Source organism: Podarcis gaigeae (genome assembly GCF_964106915.1).
Source record: "Podarcis gaigeae genome assembly, chromosome: 16".
Classification (NCBI taxonomy): Eukaryota; Metazoa; Chordata; class Lepidosauria; order Squamata; family Lacertidae; genus Podarcis; species Podarcis gaigeae.
In genome coordinates, this window is record NC_139693.1 from 35,727,526 (window position 1) to 35,744,442 (window position 16,917).

At 46.9% G+C, this 16,917-nt stretch overlaps 1 protein-coding gene across 2 annotated transcripts in view; it reads left to right on the forward strand.

Annotated features, from left to right (window-relative positions):
• The window catches only part of LOC310833895 (transmembrane protein 132D-like), a 455,572-nt gene that overhangs the window by 103,922 nt on the left and 334,733 nt on the right, over nucleotides 1-16,917 (forward strand). For both annotated transcript variants that reach the window (XM_083717002.1, XM_083717003.1), the window contains exon 2: nucleotides 1,280-2,171. In XM_083717002.1, the coding sequence (XP_083573128.1) occupies nucleotides 1,280-2,171 (892 nt within the window). The remainder of the gene's footprint in view (nucleotides 1-1,279; nucleotides 2,172-16,917) is intronic.

A 16,917-nucleotide genomic window follows, 5' to 3' on the forward strand; every position in this document is an offset into this window, starting at 1 on the left:
CCAGCTCTTTAGATAGGACCAGATGAAGACCTCTGAAGGATTGGTCATGACCCTGGAGTCAGATTCCTCCTCTTCAGGGGAGGGTGAGGACCTTGAAGCAAAAGAAGAAAGGCATATAAGGGCAGCCTCAGAAATGCTCTCAGATGAGCTGTAGGGCCAGTCTCCCCACACCCTGACCTGAAGTTCTCGCACTGCCTTCCTCTGATTCAAGGGACTCCATGCAGAAGACCTGAGATGGTCCTGCTCAGCTGCAGTAGGAGATTACTGGAGAAGGCTGGACCATTTAAGTAGAGCATCATATTATAGCACCAGGTTCTCCCTGCTAGCATCTAATAGTTCTGAGTAAGCACTTGGATGGGGTTGGTGAGTGACCACAGACAAGAAAACCTTCCTGGGCATCCATGAAATATGTCAGCATTCTGAGAGTTGCATTCTCACCCCTCCCCACTGTTTTGTGCTGGTATTCCGGAAAGTTTCTCTCACTCTTTTTATCCATAGTCTGAAGTCTTACAGTTAGGCTGTACTTGCCACCACCTCTACTACTGTATAAGAGTTCATTTTCAGCTTGTTACTTGCTGGATAAGCTTCAGAGCTGTGTACATCAATCCAGCCTAAACCTTGTCCCACCTTGCCTTTTTTATGCCCTGGTTGGGCCTTTCCGTGATGCATTACACAGCAGCACAGGATCATCCTGAACCGAGACCACGTTCCTGCTTACATTTGTGAACAAAAGGGTAACTTTTCCACAGGAAAACATTTATCCCACATTCCACCACCTAATGTCTGAAATGTAACATTCCACTTTTGCCATTTCACCTGTGTGCAATGTGATCACATCAAGCTGTTCTATTCCAGATGGTACCAGAAAGAAGGGGGAAGGGGTGGGTGTGCAGGCAACAGTTCCATACCCCTTATCAGATCAGCATAAAATGTAGTGGCGGCGGGTTTAAAAGGGGATTAGACTGGTCCCTGTTGGACAATTGATCTGCCATTGGCTTTTAGCTTTGATAATCCATATTCACAGGTGGTATATCTCTGGTATACTTCTTAGCTGCTCTTGTGGGACAATCTGCAGAAGAAGGCTATTGCTTTTATGCCATGCTTGGGGGCTTCCTGGAGGCCTCTGACTGGCAATTGTGGGAAATGGGATGTTGAAGCAGATAGACCTTTTGTTCTGATGCCACAGGGCTTTTATGGTGTTCCCCCCCCCCCCGGCCCTTGGAATATTTCCCCTCGATATTAGCTTTCAGGCTTCTAAACTCTCCTTTCCTTTTACCAGTGACGGAAAGCCGGGGGATCCTGGAGAGCATACAGAGGTTCTCCTTGCTGCCGACATATCTGCCTGTGAGTTACCACATCCACAATGCAGATGTTTCCTTCTTTCTGAAAGAAGCAAACCAGGATATCATGAGGAACTCTAGCCTTCAGTCTCGAGTGGAGTCCTTCCTAGTCTATAAATCCAAGAGGCCTCCCACCCTGAATGCAACGTATGGGCCTTTTTCCATTGAGCAGGTGGTTCCCCAGGACTTATTGTCACCTTCAAATCCATTTGGAGCGACTGCCCCCAAGTTCTCTTTCAACTGGAAGTTGAAGGCGTACATCATGAACAACAAAGTCTACCTAAGCCACCCCAAAGTCCAGATCCTGTTCTATATAGTCGGGAGGGACTGGGATGACTACAGCGTCACTGAAAAGCTGCCGTGCTTAAGGGTCTTCGCTTTTCGAGAGACAAGGGAAGTCCGGGGGAGCTGTCGGCTGAAAGGAGATCTGGGGTTGTGCGTGGCTGAGCTGGAACTTCTCCCCAGTTGGTTCAACCCACCGACGGTAGTTGCTGGCCGTAAGAAGCTGCTGAATCAGTCGGAAGGGAGCCCAGTGGAACTTTATTATGCTATCCAACCAGGGGACGAGAAAGGGGATTGCGCTAAGGAGGATCTACGGAAGAACAATGGGATCAGACCTGGGCGCAATGATATTGATGAATCGGGGCCACCCTTGCAGCGAATTGGGAGTGTTTTCCTCTACCAGACACGAGGTAGCCCTTCCTTAAGCGAAATGTGGTTAGATAGCAACATTGCTATCCAGTATATACCAAAGACTGTCAAGCAAGGGGATGTTTTGACCTTTGTGGTGTCTATTGCTAAAAATTCAACAGAGGACCAGTTCACCTTGAGGTAAGAGCAATCGGTTCTGTATATGTAACTCAGATCACTTTGTTCTCCCATGTGAATATAACTCTTCCTTCGATACTCCACTTCTTCCTTTTGCTTTAAAACCCACCAAATCTCTTGATACCCGAATCTTACCCATTTTGACAATGCTTTGCTTTAATGTTTACATTTGATAGCAGCATTTAATGTGCGAGGCTGTTTGATAGCTGATGCATCATAGCATTTTAGAAGGTGATGGTATAGAAGAATTGGTGGCATTTGGCAGACAGTAGTAATTTAGTTTTTGTCTGTATTTGATTGGCGTTGTGCACTGGCAGTATTTGATGGCTGACATACAGTTGTATTTAAGGAAATGGTCATTTTCAAAGTCCCAGTTTCAGTTCTTATATTCGGATTTGGTTGCCAGCCAAACTTGAACGATTTGTTGCTTGCCTAGCAAGAGAGAGAGAAGTTTCTGAAGTTTGGGAAAGGTGAAAGGTGTCCCCTTTTCTTCCTTCCCTCCTGAAACCTCCCTACAGAGATGCAGGGAAGGGTTTTTAAAAATGTTATTGTTTGTATTATATATCTACTTATACAACATCTACACATACAGATTGTTGCAATAAAAATAACACAACACTTATCAATTAGCAATTGCTAAAAACTGGAAAAAAGAAACTGTGCCAACAAAAAACGAATGGCAAGACAAAGTGTTAGAGCATATTGAACTGGCTAGATTAACAGAGGCAATTAGAGATCACACTAGACAAGAGTTTCAAAAAGCAAGGGGAAAATGCAGAGAATACTTCACAAAACTGTATCCTAAAATACATACCAGGACTTGTTTTGATTAATGTCTGCAGGAGACTTTGTGGATTTTTAAGTTATAATTAGAAAAATCTTAATAATTATTCATAAAGGAAACAGTTTCTAAGAAGTAAGTAAGGAGGCCAGATACAGGATAAAGGAAGTCTTTTATTTGGTTGTTTGTATTGTTGTATTTTATGCTTATTGTATGTTATGTTCATGTTTAATGAGGGTGGATTTGTGTATTGGGGGTGGGGGTTTATGTTATGTTGTAAATAAAATTCCAAAAAAAACTTAAATAAAAAATAAAAACAACACAACACCTTCCCTTTCCTCAAAAGTAACAGGCCCTAATAGAGAAGAAAGTTACAGAGGGCTGATTGTGTCAAGTTGCTGATTCATGTAGGTTCACCCTATCTATACTTAAAAACAGTCATAAAATCGGGAAGAAGAAAAAAAAAAGATAATAAAATAATAATCATAGTAATCATAGAAAGCTTTACAAGAATGAAAAGCATAAAATAATATTTCAAAGTGAAATACAAGGTTTATATTTGTACCAAAGATACCAAATATTCATGAATGTTGCAAAGTAATCTCATATTTAGTGGAACTAATCAGAAGCTGGGATGGCTTCTGTAGTTCCGGGATGTCCCGGAAGAACTGGGATGGTTACAGAGTATGAGATTCCAGGCCAAACAAAATTTGTTTGGAGGGGTCCAGGTCTTGTATGGGTCAGGCTCAGACAGCCCTGGATCTCTCTAGGTCAGTTTGAGGGCCCAGAGCTATCTGGGGGCAGGAAGGAGAGGCAGGCACGAGAAAGCACACGAAAGAGAGACTTACCTGGTGAAGGTGGGTTCTGCCTTTCACTCTGCATCTCTCTTCCTCCCTAGCCAGGCAGAGGGCCTTCTTGGTGGTGGCGCCCGCCCTGTGGAACGCCCTCCTATCAGATGTCAAGGAAATAAACAACTATCTGACTTTTAGAAGACATCTGAAGGCAGCCCTGTTTAGGGAAGTTTATAGTGTTTGATGTTTTATCGTGTTTTTAATATTCTGATGGGAGCTGCCCAGAGTGGCTGGGGTATAAATAATAAAATATTGATTATGATTCTTCCTTCTGCCTGTAGGATCCAGTACTCCATGGGCCTGCTCCTTTGGCAGCAGATTCCCTTGTGTGCAGGGAAGTTGCTTGTGAAGGCTCGGTACAGTGCAGGATCAGATCCTTTTGCTTAACAGCAGTTAAACAGCAATATCCAGTCCTATGTTGTGCCAGTCTAACACCCTCCCTTTCTTAAAGCTTATTTTAATTGTATGTTTCCACAATGGAAACACAGGGCAGCAAAGGACAAATCATCCTGATTGTGGGGGCACGGATCAGGGCCATAGAGCAGATTTGGGGTGGCCGGGGGGGGGGTGTCTCCCAACAGCGTCCACTAACAAAATGATCCCATGTGTGCCTGTTCAGAAATAAGTCCCATTGAACTCTCTATATTGCAATACAAATCAAACTTAAAATGGTTACTGAAAGTCTCTCGAAAATTTCAATTAGTCGGGAATGCAGCAGTAAAAGTATTGGTGGGGGCTTGGCTGCAGGAGACGATTACACCTATTTTATACAGTGGTACCTCTGGTTGTGTCCGGGACGCAGGTGGCGCTGTGGGTTAAAGTCTCAGCGCCTAGGACTTGCCGATCGAAAGGTCGCGGTTCGAATCCCTGCGGCGGGGTGCGCTCCCGCTGCTTGGTCCCAGCGCCTGCCAACCTAGCAGTTCGAAAGCACCTCCGGGTGCAAGTAGATAAATAGGGACCGCTTACCAGCGGGAAGGTAAACGACGTTTCCGTGTGCGGCTCTGGCTCGCCAGAGCAGCGATGTCACGCTGGCCACGTGACCCGGAAGTGTCTCCGGACAGCGCTGGCCCCTGGCCTCTTGAGTGAGATGGGCGCACAACCCCAGAGTCTGTCAAGACTGGCCCGTACGGGCAGGGGTACCTTTACCTTTACCTTACCTCTGGTTGCAAACGGGATCTGTCCTGGAGGCCTGTTCACAACATGAAAAGAGCGCAAACTAAAGCGCCGTATCTGCGCAGCTGCGTGGCGCGATTTGCTGCTTGTGCGCATGCGCGAGTGGCGAAACCTGGAAGTAACTCTTTCTGGTATTTCCAGGTCGTTGCAGGACATACCGTATTTTTCACTCTATAGGACGCACTTTCCCCCCTCCAAAAATGAAGGGGAAATGTGTGTGCGTCCTATGGAGGAAATGCAGGCTCCTTGGCTTCAGTGATAGCAACGCGAAGCCTGCAAAGCGCAGAGGGAGCGCTCCCTCCACTCTCTGGAGGCTACGCGTTGCTTTCGCTGAAGCCTGGAGAGCGAGAGGGGTCAGTGCGCACCGACCCCTCTCTCTTTCCAGGCTTAAGGGATAGCCGCCTGAAGCCTTTGGAACGCAGCGGGAACTCGCGCTGCACTCTGAAGGCTTCGAGTTCCTTTTGCTGAAGCCGGGAGAGCAAGACTCTCCTGGCTTCAGCAGAGAGGGAGAGCTGCGCAGCGCCCCTTCAGCTAAGCGGGAGGAGAAATGGAAGGGGCTCCGTTTCTCCTGCCGCTTCGCTGAAGGGGCGCTGAGCAGAGAGGGGGAGAATGTTTTTCCCTTGTTCTCCCCCTCTAAAACAAGGTGCGTCCTATGGTCGGGTGCGTCCTATAGAGCGAAAAACACGGTAACCTGAAAGAACGTAACATGAAGCAAACGTAACATGAGGTATGACTGTATTGGCTGCACTGGTTACCAGTTTGCTGCAGGACACACTTAAAGGTGGTGGCGATTACCTTTGAAGTCATTAATGGGTCAGTTGTGGGTTACTTAATGGACCATGTTCTTCTTTGCCATCCTGCCTGCTCCCTAAGATCTGAGAGAGGGAGGCCCAACTCTGCCTATCTGAAGGGCTGTCATGCAGAAGCTGGAACAAATGCCTTCTGTCTTGCTCCAGAGCGGGGCAGGACTTGCAGAACAAGTGGGTTGAAATTTCAGGAAAGCTGGAAATATTTAAGCTGAGACTGAATGGCCACCTGTCAGGGGTGACAACGGTTTTATTTACCGCTTATATGCCAAAATGGCTTCTGAGTGGTTTACAACTATAAAATCAATCCGTAATTAAAATATGCAGCTTGCTTAAAATATACAACAAAACAAATAAAAAGCAGAACAATTTAAAGAATACTGCCCCTAGTTCAGTGCAGGGGAATGCATACTTAGAAAGGTGTGTCTTTGGGAACCAGCAGAATGGAAGGGGTCTGCTGTACAGTGGATGCTCGAGTTGCGAATGTGATCCATGCGGGATGCACATTCGCAACCCACAGCATTCGCAACCTGCGTCTGTGCATGTGCAGGTTGCGATACGGTGCCTTCTGCTCATGCACGACCACCGAAACCCGGAAGTAACCTGTTCTGGTACTTCTGGGATTTGGCAGTCCCCAACCCGAAAAAATGTAACCTGAAGCATCTGTAACCCGAGGTATGAATGTATTTTGGCAGGGAGAGGCCCTTCCCACTTGTGCCACTAGTGAAAAAGCCCAGCCTTGTGTTACCATAAGCCGATAGCCTGGATGCAATAGTTACAATCCTGCATTGCCACCTGGAACAAGGGGTTGGAGTAGTTGATCTCTAGGGTATATTCCAACACAGATTCGGTGCATTTTGACTATGAATGAGACTAGATTGTTTAGAACACATGAGAGAATCTTCAGGTTGTCCCTTCACCCCCGCTTTCTGTTTTCTACCATGTTGTTGTTACCAACTCACACTTTACCTTTTTTTGCTTTAAATGGTCGAACCTGGTAACATAGCTGATGTTGTTTATCAGTTGCTGTTATCTCTTTTATTACTGTGTTTTGTTTTGTTTTCAAACAACGCTTTCTTTAAATTTATTTACGGCTATTAGCCCATAAAATATGTACAAACCTAAAAGCACAGAAACATAAAAACCAATACATCTAACAACAGAAGGGGAACACCACGATGCAAGGGTGGGTCATTGAGCAGTGACAAATAACAGCTTGGGGCCCGGAAAGATCCAAGGGACGGTTCACAGAAAAAGGAGAACTGGAGACGAGATCCGTCATGCACTCTCATCATAACTGTCCGATTAGTTTTTGTTGTTGATGTTGTTTTTTGGTGGTTTTTGTGTGTGAGATAACCGCATTCAGGAATCTCGCCACCTGCAGAGTTACAGAAGGATCTGTATCCTGCAAAAGCAGTGCGGCATGTGACTCAACAGGCCTGCCAACCAAGCGCAGTAAAGCCGGACCCAGGAATTTAGTCCTGGCTATGCTATGTAAGGGACAGTTGAACATTATATGTGGAAGAGATTCAACTGTTTTCCCGTCACACTCGCATAGCGGAGACACCAAACCCTTGGAAAATCTGTGGCTCAGCAGGTTCGATGGAAAAACATTAAACCTTGCACGAATAAATGCAAGTCGGTGTGGTACAGATGAAAGAGATGACATATATGATGGAAGGCCAAGTGGTGGGGTTATTCCATGATACCTGGGGGAGCAGACACCCCCACCCCTGGAGAGGTTGTGTTGATTTTCAATGTCTGCTAATCTTTGCTCGATAAGGCTTTTGGCTGAGCGTAGGTTCATCTTTAAGGAGTCTGCTGGGGAAATTCCGATGCTCAGAAGTTTGGCATGGATTTTTCCTACCCACGGATTAGCAAAGTCATCCCGCCAGAGGCACTGAAAGAGGTAATGGTCGGGAAGCCTATGCCAGCTGGACAGCCAGTAGCCAAAGACTCGCTTCCAGATGACAGTCTCCAATGATGCAGTCCTTAGCTCCAGATGTATGGCTGCATTGCTCACACACATGGGGAGTTTCAGGAGGCGACGGAGAAACTGATTCTGCAATGTCCCCAGCGATGTTAAATTGGACCCTGGGGCCCAGAGTGGGGCAGCATAACAGAGGGTAGAAACCACTTTTGCGTGGTACACCTTCAATGCAGAAGGGATGTGGGAGGCTCCGTCGACCGCAAAAAATTGGAGTAGAGTGTAAAGTATTGTTTTCCCTTTGTTCAGTAAATACTGTATCTGTGGCTTCCAGCTTAGGTTGTAGTGAAAAAAGACTCCCAGGTATTTAAATTTGAAAACCTGTTCTAATTGGACTCCATCTAACTTCCAGCTGTAAGTTTTCCGAGACCTGGTAAAGACCAGTACTTTAGATTTTCCATGATTAATTGTCAGATGGTTGAGTTTGCAATAAGCCGCAAAAATCTTTAGAGCTCTGCATAAACCGACTCTAGTGTAGGAAAGGATCGCTGCATCATCAGCATATAGGAGCAGAGGGCAGCGAAAATCAGCTAGGCGGGGGGCATGAATGTTGGCTTGAGACTCACTCAGAAAGAGCTTCATGTCGCTAATAAACAAGTTGAAGAGGAGTGGGGCCAAAATGCAGCCTTGGCGCACTCCTCTATTTATTGGGACCTCATTGGATAGGTTTCCCGCCGGTGTGAGTCTCACTCTAGCCGACGACCCGTGGTGTAATTGGGTTATAAGCCATAACAGCCTTCTATTTATGCCCCATCTCTCTAATTTCTTCCATAGACAGTTTCTTGGGATACTGTTGAAGGCGGCCTTTAAGTCTATGAAAGCGACACATAGGCGCCCCCGACTCGGGGCAGAATATTTTCTGGCAAGATGATACATAATTACCATATGGTCCGTGGTCGAATAATTGTTCCTAAAGCCCGCTTGCTCATGGCCAATCAAATTTGAGTCGTATGCCCAATGGGACAGCTTAGACAGCAAAAATTTTGCATAGATTTTCCCGATGATAGACAAAAGGCTGATGTTCCGGTAGTTCTCTGGGTCAGCAGGGGGACCCTTTTTATGGACTGGTACGATCACGGCCTCCTTCCATGACCTAGGGATAAGCCCCGTAGAGTTAATTGCATCAAAGACTTTGGCCAGAATTTCAGCCCACCACCTCGGTTGCGCAACAATAGCCTCAGCAGGGACTAGATCCGGCCCAGGGGCTTTGCCCGTTTTCAGGTCTAGTATCAAGTCCATTATCAGCTCTGGGTCGGTAGAGGGCCACAAAGGTAGATGGTCGGCTCGGAATTCCGTGGATGAGTTGGATTCCTCTGCCAAAGAGAAATATTTACTCAAGAATTGTTCCCATGTGGGCGCAGGGATAATCGCCAGTGGGCACTTCCTTCCTCTTTTGTTTATCAGAGCCCAAAATTCCTGTGGTCTGCGGGATCTAGAGGCCGCAATCAAGGCTCGCCAACGCTTTTGGTACCATTCGCGTTTGGCCAGCTTTAAAGTCTGTTTGTATGCTCTTTTGGCTTGTAAATAGGAGGGTGGTAGAGCCTGGGCATTAGAGTTTTTGTATTCATTATAGATAGAATGAAGAAGGGATCTTGCTTGTTTGCAAGAGGTGTTAAACCAAGGGGCCCCAGTACTGCAATGCGCCACTTTCGCCTTTTGAGGAGGTGATGTAAAAAAAGTGGTAAGGTTTGTTATAAGAAGGTTAAAAAGTTTCAAAACCGAATTGAAGTCTTGTAAATCAGTAGTTACTTGAGGTAGATAGGCAATGATTTCCCTATGAAAAAATTCCTGGTATTTTTGGGCCACAGCCTCCGACCATTTGATCCCTCTTATTTTGGTCGATGATGAGGTTTCCAGAAGGACTGAGTGTTTATAGTCCTTCTGGCACCGGAACAATGACAAAGTGGTCACTATTGGAAGGTGGTCACTGAAATGTTGGTTTTCAACTTGGAAGGAAAGTACATTAACGGCCAAATTTGCAGAGATCAAGAAGTAATCGATAACACTGTTAGATGCTAGTCCCAGGTGAGTGAACTCCCCCGGTATGTCGGGGGGGAAGGTGCCGTTCAAGAAGACTAGATTCAGGCGAATGGCCATTTGGTAAAGGGTCACTCCTGCTTTGTTTACTCTGTTGTCCTTTGAAGTTCTAATTCTGGCATGTTCCAAGTCAAAGTTGTCCAAGCATGGGGGAGTCCACCGTTTGGACTTGGTTAGTAGGTCCCAGTTTGTGGCAATACGAGCATTAAAGTCTCCCCCAATTAAGGAGTACGAGTTAGGGCATTTGGTATGACATGACAATAGGTGATTTTCAAATGATTCCCATCTCCAATCAAGATCAGGTGCAGAGCCTTCAGGGGGGAGATAGACATTAGTAATTAGTAATGAGGACTTCCCTTTTGCGATCAGTCCAGATAGAGCAAAAGGCGGGGAAGCCCGTACCAGAGTGAATTTGGCGTGAAGTTGGAGTGAGATCCCAATCAAAAGACCCTCTTTGGGGCGACCACCTTTCAAGGAAGGGGAGGCCGGAAGTGTTAGAAGATCAAAGCCGTCTATGGTAATCTCTTCCTCATCCCATGTTTCTTGGAATAGAATGATATTAAATGAATTTATATACTTCCTGAATTCGGGATCTGATTTTTTGGTTCTCCAACCAGCAATGTTCCAGCTAAGTATTGATAATGTCAGATCCTTGTGCTGTCCCGGTAATTGTCACTTTGAGTTGTTTAATAGGTTCTTGGAGGTAGGAGGAGGACCCATAAAGAAATCAGTAATTTTAGTTTGTGCGGATAAGGTCTTCTTCTGTGTTGGTCGAATCCATGATTTGGTAACATTAACAGGCAGGGAGGGCTTTGCCGGGGAGGAAGAATTAGGCAAAGTTGGTGAGGTCGGATGCTGTTCATTGAGGTGAGTAGTAGTAGGTCTTTGATGGGCTATACTAGTAGATCCATCAGAGTTGTCAGTCTTAACCAGGGTAGCGCTAAGAGGTGTTCCAGCCATCACTTGTAGTTGTTGCGCAGATGGAGAAGAATTATCACACAGATGTATAGAAGGACGTGAGCGTGGGGATGGTGCATGCATAATCATTTCCTGTAAAAAAATATATGTAAGAAGCCATCCCAAGCGCTGTCTTCTACTGTCAAAGGGCAGGTAAGACACGTTCTCAAATCAAACAAACATGCAACGTTGGGCTTTTAAAACATTCTGACTCTTCCAAATCATTGCAAGTAAAACATGTACTGTGTATTTACAATAAATTTATTGTGCAATAAATATTATGTATTTACAACAAATAATAAATGATAAATAATTACTAAAGAACACACACCAGGGTAGGGCCAAAATGCCATCACAGGGCAAGCAAATACTACATGTAGAAACAACGGGAGATATTAAAAATAGCAAAAATGCAAAATACATGCTCTCATGGTACAGAGGAAAACATCCTAGACAGTTGTCAAAACATACCAGCCTGTAGCAGTGAAATGAAATCCTACTTCAGGCCCTAAAACTTGCCTGGAATAAAAATAAAATAAAATGAAATGGTTTTCATTACTTGCCTTAACTGCACAACCCTGTACATGTCAAATTGTGTTCCTTCTAGGTAAGTGTGTAAAAGACTCCAGCCTAAACCACAGGTGCACTGTGGTTTGTAACCTTGGAACCAGTTTAATTCTGAAAGAACACATTTGCATCCTGATGACTGAATAAAGAGACAGACACGTAGGTTGGGGTTGAACTGGGCCACTTTTATTCAGTGAACATAAGGAGATCAGCAGTAACTATGAAGGGGGAAACTAACACCATTTAGAACTGCAGCCACTGGGTGACATTTTCCTGCCTGTGGAAACAGAGGCGCTATCCCTTTTCGCAGACCACACCTTGGAAGTGAGAAGGGAAGAATTGCTGCCCCACCACTCCCAGGGACCCCAAAGCTCCAGGGAGATGAGTCAACTTGGCCTCAAATCCCAGAGTTTAGAAAGTGAACCTCAAGGACAGCCAATCCCCTTGAAAGGTGCCAAAATGTCAGGTGGCTGCAAGCAACTCCCATGGCCTGTTGCCCAGGAATGTACAAAGACAAGGAAAGATTCTTACTGCCTGCTTTTTATTCGGTATTTACAGAGAGAGACTTTGGAACACAGCCTCTTGGATAATGGCTGTCCTGCACCCGGGGGGGGGGGTTACCGAGAGGCATGGTCAGAGTCCGGTCCTGGGTCGAGGGTCTGGAGATTGTCCACCAAGAGTGAAGTGGGGTCCAAAGCAGGAAGCCGGGTGTGGTCAGGAACTCCGGAAGAACAGGTCTGGGTCCTGGCAGAAACAGGTTTCCAACGACATTGCTCCCACAAGCTGGGACCGGGCTGACTGGCCTTTATCTTCTCTGAGGCCAGGGGGGTCCCAGCCCACAGGTGACCCGCCTCTCCTGGCCTTAAAGCGAGCACTCCTCCTGAGAGAACCCAGTTCCCTCCGCCTCTCTGCCCTGAGCCTCTGCAGCTCAGGGTAGGCTGGAGGGTTACTGGACCCAGGGGGAGGCTCACCTTCCCCTGACAGGGCTGGGAGAGGCGCACTTGTGGGCAATGGGTCCTCAATGACCTCCGGAGCCAGAGTGGATTCATCTGGTGTCTGCTCCTGAGGTTCCGGCACAGGTGCAAGCGCTTCAGATTCAAGGCCCTGCCCCGGCTCAGTCCGCCCTGGAGGCGGGCACTCCTGTGCAGGCTGGGATTCCTCTGGTTCAGCCTCTGAATCAGACTCCCAGGCCATCACAATGGCGTTGTCCCAAGTGAATCTTCACCCCCCCATTTCTCCCACTTCCTCATACATCACTTCTATTGGTGCTGACAAGCACCCTCTGCCTTTGAGATCTTTGCTCTCCTACTTTCAAGACTCGCCAGGTTCTGGGAAAGAGGAGGTCTGGATGCTCTAAAGACACTGAGTCCATCAGCTGTCACCCCCCCCTATTGCTTCCTCTTCCTCCTCCTTCTCCTCTCCCATTATTTCCCAACTTCCCCCCTCATCTGCCTCTGAGCTGTGGCCTCCTTCAAACTCCTGCTGTAATTCTGAACTGCCTTCTTCTTCTCTGGAAGGGTCAGGCTGGGGAGGCAGTCTCCACCATTTGCCCTCTGCCCAGTCCCTGACATCAAAGGGCACCAGAAGGCTAAAAGAAGACGGTTCCCCTTCTCCCACCTGAACTGTCAAAGTGACCATATTGAGCCAGATTGCTAGTTGTGATTCAAGGACCCACCACCTGCTTGGGGACAAGAAAGAGACAGGGACACAGTATATTAGGTTAATGGGCTAAAAAAGGCCACAACTTTATTGATTACAGCATGTGAGAGGTATTGGCTTAGGCATTGGATAAAACAACAGAGTGTGACTCCACCCCCTCAGGAAGGGGTGAGTCTATCAAGGGTTAACCACCAGTGGGAGGAGCCTGTTGATGCAAATACAACTGTAACCTCCCCCTGATGTCACCGGGGGTCGTGCCATGGCCCTAGCCACCAGCAAGGGCGTTGGGCAGGATCCACAACCACCGGATTCCTTTAACAGAATACTCAAAAAGTGGAGGGGTAGGCGATGGCCACACCCTGCCCTCCAATACACAAACATATTCCAATGCCTAACCGCCAATACCTAAAAGTTGTGACGATTTGCTACGAGGTAGGCAAAAACCAAGTGGCCGGTGCCAATTTGCCAGTTGGATAAAAATTCCTACCAGGCCCCATGGGGAACCAAGGCGATCAACCGCAGGTCCTTAGCAATGTCAAGAACCGAGCAATGAACTAAAGGGAGGGTGGGTGGGTGATCCAATGAAAACCAGCAGAGGAATGAAAGGGAAGTGCTGCTGCGGCTGCATTTGAGCAGCTAAACCCTGCCCCCAGCCTCCACCTGATTGGTTGGCTACATGGGGGCGTGGCGTGGCAGCCAGGCCAGCTGGGCAGGGGCCAGAACACCCCCTGCCAACACGGGAAATGGCTCCCGCTCACAACTCCCCTCCTCTGTAAGGAGAGGCTTTGGCGCACCATCCCTTAAGGCTGGCAGACTGCAAATGTGTCCCCCCATGGGGGACCAGAGTTAGAACAGGCTCCTGACCAACTAACAGGAAACATTGTCCTGGGCATCCTTGTTTATATATGCAGATATCATATGTCTGAAACCCTCTGCTTGTAACCCAAACCTTGCCTGAGCAGCTGTTTGAAGGAGAAAGCTCCCTTGATTTCTCAGGCTTTGCAGTTTCTTGACACGTCTGAAAAAATGTGTGTTGGCGAATTTGAAAGAGAGGGTTTTTTTCAAGCATGTAGCAGTGCTTTGTCTCTGACAATATTTAAGCAGGGTTTGGTAAGCAGGCATGTGTCACCTCCCTGGTGTGTTACATTTCGGTGGGGTGGAACATCAAGATTTTATTATTATTATGTGCACAATGTTAGAAGCACATTACAAAACATCGGTGATTAAAACATAATAAAAACATAGGCTGCCCCCTGCCCGCTAGCTATGACTCTGGTTATGGCCAATCCAGAGGCCTCATACTAGATTCCAGTCACAGGAGCCTGTGTTAACACATTCTTGTCCCCTTCTTGTGCCTGAAGATGGCTCTGACTGAGACCTTCAAGAAGAAGGTCTTAGGTAGCTCATGACGCCTCAGGCATTGCTTGCCCTTCCTTGAAATCATTGACAGCTGGCAGTGCTTAGCTGAAAGTTCTTTGCTGAACTTCAGCTCAAAATTGGGATGTGGAAGAGAAACTGCATGCCACCACTCACCCTTTTTCACTGTCCCTGTCTGTTCATGAAATCCTGGAGGTAGTGATCATGCTCCTATCTGTTTGGCCATTGCAGGCAGCAGGGTTGGAGGCGGGGAGTCAGTTCAGATAATAATAATAATAATAATAATAATAATAATAATAATAATAATAATAATAATAATATTTGTACCCAGCCCATCTGGCTGGGTTTCCCCAGCCACTCTGGGCGACTTCCAACAAAGATTGTATTTAAATGTGCATGTACCTAATTCACACTTTCTGAATCAACGTATTAGCCCAAACACATGCATTATTTGAGATTCACGCTTCCACAAATTTCTGTTGCAATTCTCCCACCAAGAAATGTGTGTTATGCATAAGCTAGCATAAAGTATGCATGAAAGTTACATAATAGTGAAAACAACACTGAGAATGCATTATATTAGAGAAAATTGCATTGCAAGAATACTAGATTGGGCAAATTTGCTTACAGACACGTATGTTAGAAGTTTGCTGATGAATCTTCATGAAGACTTAAACACACACACACACACACACACACACACACACACGTGTGTGTAGTGGAAATCTTGAGACCTGAACCTAAGATTGGAAGAAGTGACTGAGATAAACTTAATTGACAGATTCAGCCATTCTTAGCAGGCCTAGATGGACCTTTTGTTTTCTAATTCTTCCTTGCAATGAGGTTCAGTTTTAGATGGGCTTGTTTGAGTTCGGCAGGAATAAGTGAATGGGGAGGCTACATGGGAGCAGACAAGAGGAGGGACGCTTTGCACAAAGAACTGCTTCAAATAAGCTTCTGCAGCCAATGGCCTGTCACAGGCACGTTCGTAAACCATCAGCGCTCACTCGTGTGTTGTGAGCGTCCCCCTCTCCTCCCCCCGTGACTCCTTCGCCTGGATGTCACTGTTCACCTCCTGACCTGCGCAGCCCATGCATCCCATCTGTTCATGTCCGGATTTCCAGCCCATTGGAGCAAAAGCAATGGTGAAAGCCTTTTTGCCAGCAGCCATTGGCCTTGAATCATCCGCTCGGACAGAGAGTCCTGTTGCCGCTAGAGACAGGCATCTGCAATCTGGTGACTGAGAGTGTACGTGTGTTTGCAAGAGAGAGAGAGAGAGAGAGAGAGAGAGAGAGAGAGAGAGAATTTCCTTGTGGTTTCTGCAATACGGAATAGATTTCCCACCCACTTCCCTCCACCCCGGTCTGAGGAACTGCAGGGAGAGTTCAGCATTATTTTTTCATGTTCAGAGAAAGTGCTCAATGTGCCCAAAGTGTTGCAGAGTCTTCCTGAATTGTTTCTCTTTACTTATTTAGTGAGAGAGAAGAGGCGGGGTGGGCAAGCTTCAGTCAAAGGGGAGGGTACGGAGAACACAGGAAGAGCGCTTTGAGAGCAGATTAAAGGAATGTTAGCCTTACAGCATGCATTTCACTTATTATTATTATTATTATTATTATTATTATTATTATTAGGCCAGTTTAAGACCAGGCTAGATCTGGTGCACAGCTCTGTTGAAAGGATACAGGCTTCCTGGGCAAGCAGACTCTTTTTGCAAATACAGTCGTACCTCGGAAGTCGAACGCCTTGTGAGTTGAACATTTTGGCTCCCAAACCCAGCAAACCCAGAAGTGAGTGTTCCAGTTTGCAAACATTCTTTGGAACCTGTAAAGGTTATAGGGGTTGCTCATGCGTAAGTTGCCGCCACTCCTGGCTAGGTTACCTGGTTAAACCCTTTCTGTCTGGACAGCCCTTCACTTTGTGGCTGTTCAGTCGCTGGCAGAATCCGTCAGTGGGCGTTTCTTGAACTTCTTCCAGCAAAGAAGTTCTTTGACACCAAGTCTCCGCCTACTCTCCCTGCACGGAAGTCTTCTGTGCAGGGTGGGTGTGGGCAGCGGAGGACCCGTGCTCTCCCCGCTGGTCTCCGGCGAGGAGTCCTGGAGCCCCCTCGCCGATTCCCCCATCTGCCCCCCTTCACCCCTGGTGTTACGCTGATTTCCTTCCCCAGCAGATGGGCTGCCTCTCTCCCTGCTGGGCCCCTCTCCAGTATCGCTCTGGAGCCTTGCCTCCGCCTCTAGCTCCGATGGCAGTTCCCTGACAGAACCCAAACGTCAGACGCGGCTTCTGTGGCTTCTGATTGGCAGCAGGAGCTTCCTGCAGCCAATCGGAAGCCGCGCCTTGGTTTCCGAACATTTTGGAAGTGGAACAGACTTTCAGAATGGACTCTGTTCGACTTCTGAGGTACGATTGTATGGGATACTTTCCTTGTATGTTCAGATAGGCATTTTCAGTCCTGCACTTGATGTGCTTATTGGAGGATTTGCTGCATAGATGAATGCCCACAAATGAGGTGTTGAAGACAAAAGAGGCAGGGAAGGGAGCCGTGGACTCAAAAAGG